Source organism: Platalea leucorodia, assembly GCF_965183815.1.
Source record: "Platalea leucorodia genome assembly, chromosome: 19".
Classification (NCBI taxonomy): Eukaryota; Metazoa; Chordata; class Aves; order Pelecaniformes; family Threskiornithidae; genus Platalea; species Platalea leucorodia.
In genome coordinates, this window is record NC_138841.1 from 115,108 (window position 1) to 122,945 (window position 7,838).

Sequence of the window (7,838 nt, forward strand, 5' to 3'; positions counted from 1 at the left end):
CCTTTGTGAAAGCCATACAATAAACAGTTTATTTAATAACTGAGCCCTATTCCTCATATGTTCCCTCTGCAAGTCTGTTCTTTCTGAGCTACTGGCCCATTGATTGCATTTTCTTTGCTAGTGAGCACTTAGTTTTCATTTTCAGAATGAGACGTAGGGAGATGGTGTAGGTGAAGATTTTGTTGCTGGTATTGTGGTCTATTTTAAAAGAGGGAGAAGAGTAGTCAATGGCAGGGCAACTCTGCTGGAATTTTTCCATTCTAAAATATGTTTTTCTCAGAGTCTGTCATCTCTCTGCTGTCTTCCCTAGTAAAGACTCTTAACAAAACCTTCCCAAACACTTTTTTTTTTTTATAGGGAAGCATAAAACTGGAATGTGCATGTTAGAATTGAATTGACTGCTGCAGGAACCAAAAAATTACAGCAAGTAGAAACGAAAAATCATAATACAGGCTAATTTGGGGTTCTGACCAGGTAAGAGCTGGATGGGATGATGTGCTGCTTTGTCTTCTGCAAAAATGGACTGTGCTGAAGGCTGCTGCAGGTGGGTGTTCGATATGATGAGAAATCATAGCTAAATTGGATTAATCAGCAGGTTACGGTGGTGCAGTGAGTTGATGCTGCTTGGCATCACCTGCTGCAGTTTGCAGGTACTGTTACAGGCCTGCTGCAGCCTGGCAGATTCTGCCCCCCCCCGAAAAGTGCCCTTTTTAAAAGGTTGTATTTGGTTATCGTTGCCCAGAGTGGGACGCTGATTCATGGCTTTGCTAGGAATTGGCTGTGTCGTATTTTTCAAGTACAAGGGCAACCTGGGATACAGCAGAGGACTTCTCCTGCTGTAAGAAGACTAGCACAAAATCCAAAACGCTAACTTTTTTTTTTATTCAGAAGTAATTTCCTTGAAAGAAGGTGTACAAACCCCAAGAAGCAGCAAATTGCCATCCCTCCCCTTTTCCCCAGGTTTGCTGATGGACTCAAAAAAAACTGTGTCCAGTTTGGGTTCTTCCCATCAAATAAACTCCATGAGAGTTGTGAGCTGATAGTGGCCCCTTAGGTGAAAAGAACAGTTGTAGAAGATCCACAGAAACTGGTAAGTTTAAAGCTCCTGGAAAAGTCATTTTAAAGAAAAGGGCTGTCTCTTGAAGCTGATGGAAGAAGAGTTCTAGGTGTCCCTGGGAAGAGAAGGAAGAAGTCAGCTGTTGCCAAATGGAGTATGACTTCAAATTTTAAGTTGGTGCTTGGTTTTTGTTTTTTTTTTTTTTTCTGGTCACTTGGCAAGGATTTATGTTCTCCTGGTTTCAGGAGGCAAAGCAAAGACTACTTCCCATTTAACCACAAATAAAACCAATGTGACACTAGCACCAAAATCTATACAGTTGTCAATCCTTCAGTAATCCTCAAAATACAACAGCAGCATGACGTGTGCTTGGAAGAAACATTAAAAATCCCTGTGGGCATCACTTACGTGGTGATCAGCTCTGTCAGTCGTTGCCCTCTTCTGTAAAACAAAAAGATAATTACTGTGTTAATGGAGTATAGGAACAACAACAAAGGTGCAGGTGTGTTTTCACCTACAGTGTGATGACCTTGACAGCTCTCCTGCTCCTCCCACTGGAGGAAGCCACCATCCTCCCAAATAACAGTACTCCCCTGACGTATGGAAACACTCTGCAGCAGGATGGGGGCTCTAAGCTCTTTACCTTTATTTTCCACTTTAAAATCAGATGGGAGGAGGTTGTCCTGCCGGTTCCCCAACACAAAGGCCAGGAAGGAGAGTATGAGAGCATCAAGGATGCCAATGATGCAGAGGATGTACGCCCAGCGCACAGTGCAGGCACCCAGTGTGTACTTGTCTGTCTTGTCCCCGCACATGCGTTTCACCTCACTCGAGTCCCAGCCATCGGGGTAGATTAGGCAGCCAATCATCAGCCCTGTAGCTGCAGGAAGAAGGAGATGGAGACATTACAGCGGCCACGAGCTACCTGCTGAGCCAATACTGCAGGTAGAGGAGTATGGCAGTGCTGCGTCCAGCCACAACCACAATGCTACAAAGAGAAAATACTATGGACCAGCTAACTAGGCCTAAAGGTTCCCTACGCCCTGCAGCTGCCCATCGCACATGGGCTCTGCTTCGTTCATGCTGCTGCAGCGAGGGAGGAGCAGGATATGGCACGCTGCTCCCCATCAAGGACATGCTGCGGCAGCAACTCCCATCACTCTGTTGCCCAGGCAACATCTCTCCTCTCCTGCCTCCGCATGCATCCCTGGCCATGTTGTTCCAAAGAAATATTTTCTCCCAACAAAACTGGGATGGATTTAGTCCATGCAAGGTGGAGAACCTTGTTATTGCCCCATGCGGAGCTGGATTTCAGCTTATGCTTTGCCAAGGTAGTACCGTCCTCAGCAGCAGCTTTGCAGGCAGATTAATTATGCTTGTTCAGCTGTGGTGATTCCAGCCCAGCCGTGAGCCACTGGCTCCTCCTGCAGCCGTTCTTGTTGCCCAACCCTGGCTCACACATGACCTCGACTGCCGCTCCAGCCCAGCTGCGGGGCCCTCGGCACGTCACCCTTGCGGCTTTGCCATGGGAGTTGCAACAAACCCAGCGCGAGCTGCCGAAGGGCTGTCTTCTGCCCAGCAGCTCATGTCCCAAAAGCTCAGAAGTGCTTTTTTTCCGCACGTGCTCAGAGAAATTGTTGTATTTGCTGGACAAGAGTGACTGGGTTCGGCAGGAAGAAGAGCTGAGCTCATCTGCAAGGCTTTGGGATGTGATAAACAGAGACTCTTTGCATCCTCCACTGTTATCTTGGTGCAGAGCATGGAAGTAACTGGTCCTTCATATCTTTTCATGCAGGTGTGAGGACCTCTGAGGCTCCTCTCACGCCAGAAACAACCCCATAGTGGGAGCTCTGGATGAGCGGCCATTTGTCCCTGCCCTTTGTGGACATCCACAGCCTCCTGCAGCAGCAAGATGCTCCCTGCCCCGTAGCAGTGCCTCTTCTCTGTCACTGGGTCTTCGCTAAACCAGAAAACAGTTCTGGGGTGGTTGCCTCATCCTTTGCCGATGTTTTTTTTTCCCTTGGTTTTGGGACAAGAGAGTGGCAAGGCCAGCGGGCAGCTTCCTAGGTCTGCAGAGAACATTTCTCTTCATTGCAAAGCAGCTGGTTTCTCTTGTATTTAATTACTCTTCCCTGTAGCTAACAGAGAGGAGGGGCATGGAGAAACAGGGGAAGCTGGAAGGAAATTGCTTCTCCTATGAAAACACACCCTGGTGTGGAGCAAAGGCCAGAAAATAGGTCCATTTATCACCTGCCCCCTTAAAATAACTCCCAGAAATGCAGCAGCACCTGTATTGCCTGGTGGCAGCTCGAAAGCTCCTGAGAGCCTGTCTGGTGCAGAGAAACTGGGCTGTAGGGGATGATTCAGGCTCATCCATGCAGCCAGAGCTGTCTGCGCCAGGTTTCTCTCCCCCATCCAGCACAAAAACGTATGTAAAAGCCCCAAATATGACAGCAAAGCCTTTCCCTGCTCCAACTCCCTGGGAGGCTGAGCTGCCCCAAGCCTCTTATCTAAATCTTTGCTTAAGCTCATTTTTTTAGCTGGCAACTGGAGCAACCCCGATGCCACGGCTGTCCTCCTGCAGGGTTTCAGCCAGAGTATCTGTAGACAGCGGGGGCTGTGGCTGGTCCCGGCATGAATGATTCAAGAGCAGCAAAGGGCTGGGTTGGGTTTCAGCTGAGGCTTCGAATTCAGGAGCTGGATTATTGGACATCTCAGGTGTCTTGCTGCGTTGCAGGGAGGAATGGGAAAGGCTGGAGATCCTCAGGGATGAGCGGAGGGATGTGAGGACGAGCGGAAAAGTAGGAAAATGTGGGTGATGATATCAAATCCTATAGCCAGTCCCCTCCTCCTGTTCCACCTCCCCAGTATCTTGTCCCCTGAGCTCAGGGAGTTACCGATTGCTGCAGGGGATATCGTAGGCACCAAATAACCCAGCAAACGTTATCACCGTATCCCTCATTAATTGCCGCAGGATCCCTAACACAGCAGGGAACCCTGTGCCCTGGCCCTGTGGCATTCGGGGCTCTCGGACTGATACTCTGAAGCCACGACCCCGCTGCACCATGGGGCAGAGCAGAAGCAACGGCATTGTGCGATGGCCAGAGGAAAGCTCCCCCAGGTAAGCGGGGACAGGCCGTGGCTGGGCCGCTAGTGCTGCGTGGTTTTGCAGCAGCAGCAGCACACGGTGGGGAGCATTGCCCACACGTGGCACGTCTGCTGGGTTTCAGCTGCTCTGACAGGTTTTACTTACTGCAAATTCCCCACTGGTAACCAGTAAGGGGGAGCAAATGGGGCACAGGGGTTATGCTGGTGTCCCTTTCCTGGCCACCATCCCCCCAGCAGAGTCGAGGTGGGGGCAGAGAGGGAAAAGCAGCTCTGGACAGACCACTGGCAGCCCCTGGCCCCCCAGTCACCACCCCCAGCCCCGCTCACCTGCTGCCAGCTGCATCCAGGCACAGACTTTATAGACGGTGGCTGCATTGCAGAAGAAGAAGAGGCTGAAGCAGAGGATGGAGCCGATAATGAGGAAGGTGGAGATACCTACGAAGAACATGGCAGTTTTGAAGGCACTGGAAGGGATGGTGCCGAAGTCGAGGGGGCTGCCCTTGCAGATGAGCTCGCCAGTGAGTGCGTTGCCGATGCAGTAGGAGAAGAGGCCGAAGTAGCCGGCCTGTGGCGTGTCAATGCTGTCACCGATCCAGTACGGCTGGATGAAGGTCACCACCATCAGGATGGAGAAGCAGAGGGTGAAGAGGGCCCAGAGCACCCCCATGGCCCGCGCGTTCCTCACGTAGTTGGTGTGGTAGATCCGTGCCGCCTCCTGTGCCGGCAGCAGCTTGGGCATCGCGGGGACACCGGCACTGCTCCCCGGGGCGCCCGGCGCTGCCCCGCCCCGGCGGAGAGCAGCGGCGGCGGCGGGAGGCTCCGGCGGCGGCGGGCGCTGCGGCTGGACCGCCCCGGGGGGCGGTGGCGCGACCCCCCCCTTCAAGGAGCCCGGGGAGGACCCGGGAGAAGCCGCCACGACCCCCCCCGCCCCGAGCCGGGGTGGGCTCGGGAGGAGCCGGGCGGCGCGGCTCGGGATGCGCCCCTAGGGTGTGTCCTGTATCCCTGGGATGCTCCCTCGGGATGCGCCCTGTGCCTCCATTATGCACCCTAGGATGCAGCCTGGGATGTGCCCAGTGCCTGTGGGATGAACCCTATGTCCCCAGCGTGCACCCCGGGATCCACCCTGGGATGCGCTTTGTGCCTCACTGTGTGTGTGCCCCGGGATGTACCCTGTGCCCATGCTGTGTGCCCTGGGAAGTGCCATGCACCCCCAGGATGTGTGTCAGGATGTGCACATGCCCCAGGATGTGGGGTGGGATGCTCCCCAGGATGTGTCTTGCCCCCCAACGTGTGCCCCAGGATGTGCCATGGGCTTTGCCGCGATCCCCGGGATCCACCTGGGCTGTGCTGTGCGCCCCAGGATGTGTCCCAAATGCTGTGCCCCTTCGGCTGCTCCCCTCTGCCCTCCTAGCTGGCGTCACCAGGGTCTTCCCCCACTGGAGGGGTGGTGCATGGGGTGCTACATCATAGGGGTGGGGGGGCTGTGGGCCCCTGGACCCCCACTGTCAGCTCCAGGGCTGGCTGGGGCTGAAGGCAGGGAGGGGACCATCCCCGCATCCCCGCTGCAGAAAGGGACACCCCAGGGCATCAGCCAGCACCTGGAGCAGGGCCAGGACTCTGTCTGGCCCCCGTGTCCTGCTGCCAGAGGAGTGTGGACAGCCCCAGAGCCTACCCCAATGGGCTGTAGGCACTCGTGGCCACCTTGGGACCTTTCTCCAGGACCCACATCTGTCCCGCATCCAGAGGGACTGTAGAGGCTCAGCTCCTGCCATGGGGTCCAGATGCCACGTGGCAGCGTGACAGCTATCCCACAGCCAGCGCCAGCCTCAGTGTCACCCCTGCGGCTGCCGAAGGCCAGGGCTGCCTGGGTGTTAATCATTGCCAAGAGCAGCCAGACCAACACAGGTGTGAAAAGCTGTGCCGTTCCTGGGGCTGTTTTCCTTTCATCAGCTGCACCTGCCAAGCACTGAAGCACTGAAAGTAGATATCTGGCAGGGCAGGATGCGGTGGTGACCCATGGGATAGGGACATGGGTGGGCTCTGGAACACCAAGTGAGGCCAGCAGGATGCTAGCAGGGGTGTGGGGTCACTCCTGCCATGCTTAGGGCTTTCTTGAGCAGGTTTCTTGGCGTCTGTGATCATAACGTCTGAGCGATGGAGGATCTGGAGGTGGGCACTTTCCCACGGAGCGGAGCTCCTGCCATGGCGCTGGCTCTTGCATTGCCCATGAACCCATCGGCAAGGAGGGTGTCTCAGAGAACCCCAGCTTCATGGCTCCCTGCAGCCAGGGTGAAGGAGAGGAGGGAGGACTGGAAATCCCCCTTGGGGGAAGTATAGGAGTGCTGTTACTTCACGTTCACTTCAGCCAAAGGAGCTGCCAAAGGGCAGGTTGGCATTACCAGTGTGGGACGGTCACCTGGGGACAGGGTGAGATGTCTCCATTGTGGCACTGCCTGGCAGCACGGGCATTGCTGTTTTCCTGCCCTGGGCAGAGCATTGTGGCACTGCCCCAATGCCACGAGTTGGAGTGTGATAGGAGCAGCCTCATCAGCTGATGGGGACGCCTGCTATAAAGTGCCCACTGGCCCTGTAGAGGAGGCATGAGCAAGACAACCATGGCTAATGCACTGCCCCTCTGCCTGCTCCTGGCCCCACTGCTCCTGGCCCCAGCCCTGCCAGCGCGGCACAAGCGAGGGCTCATCTTCAACTTGGTAAGAGGGACACTAAACCCCTCCTTGCCATGTCCAGGGGGTGCCCCGAGTGCTGCAATGGGGTGTGTGGCACATTGTGGGGTTGGAGGGGTCTGCGATACTTTAGTCTCTGGCAGCAGCTACGTGGGGGAGCCCTGGGGTGATGGCTGCATGCACCAAGAGCAAAACTTATTGCAGCTGGGAAACTGAGGCAGGTGGGGATGGTGTGGTGGTTTTTCTGGGGTTGTGAGGGATCTCGACACCTGGGAAAGCAGTTGTGTAAAGGCCCAGGGAAGCCTAAAAGTAGATGGGACTGAAGCTCTCAGCTGCCTGTGCCAGCCAGTACCCCCTCCCTGGGGGGGCTTGCAAGGAATGGGGAGGGGGGACGCTTTCCCTGCAGTGTCTCAGCCCTATTCCCACGAGCCCAGCAGAAAACAGCACTTCAGCAGGTGGAATTTTGGCCCAGACTGAAGAAATCCTGCAGGGTGGGAGGCTTGGGTGTGCTGGCAGCAGTGCTGAGCCCCAGCCAAAAGGCAGAGCTGGTGTCCGACACCCACCCAAACCCCCCAGGCCCAAGGCTGGGGGGGGATTAAGGGGGGGACGGAGAGGGACCTGGTGCTCATGCCCTGCCTCGCCACGCAGGACACTGGGGAGCTGTGCCTGCAGAGCGCCCAGTGCAAGAGCGGCTGCTGCCACCGGGGCAGTGGCCTGAGCCTGGCCCGATGTGCACCAAAAGCGGCTGAGTTCCAGGAGTGCTCCCCAAAGGTACGTGCTCCCCTGCTCCCAGGGGTGGCCAGGGACAGGGGCATGTCCCCTGCACTGCACTGTGCCTTCGTTCCCCGTAGAGCATCTATGGAGTCTACTATAAGTGTCCCTGCGAGAGCGGCTTGACCTGTGACGCTGATAAGACCATCGTGGGCTCCATCACCAACAGTGACTTCGGTGTCTGCAAGGACCCTCAGGGCTCTGATGGGTCGTGGTGA

General features: G+C 55.5%; 2 protein-coding genes across 2 annotated transcripts; one reads left to right on the plus strand and one right to left on the minus strand.

Moving 5' to 3' along the window:
• Positions 1-1,481: 1,481 nt before the first annotated feature.
• Positions 1,482-4,904, minus strand: LHFPL5 (LHFPL tetraspan subfamily member 5; the record flags this gene model as incomplete). Its single annotated transcript, XM_082329912.1, has 3 exons — positions 1,482-1,498; positions 1,656-1,937; positions 4,493-4,904. 3 exons carry the CDS (start codon positions 4,902-4,904, stop codon positions 1,482-1,484), a joined length of 711 nt encoding a protein of 236 aa, XP_082186038.1.
• A 1,876-nt stretch (positions 4,905-6,780) lies between these two features.
• Positions 6,781-7,838, plus strand: CLPS (colipase; the record flags this gene model as incomplete). The annotated part of the gene is made up of 3 exons (XM_082329913.1): positions 6,781-6,876; positions 7,498-7,620; positions 7,701-7,838. 3 exons carry the CDS (start codon positions 6,781-6,783, stop codon positions 7,836-7,838), a joined length of 357 nt encoding a protein of 118 aa, XP_082186039.1.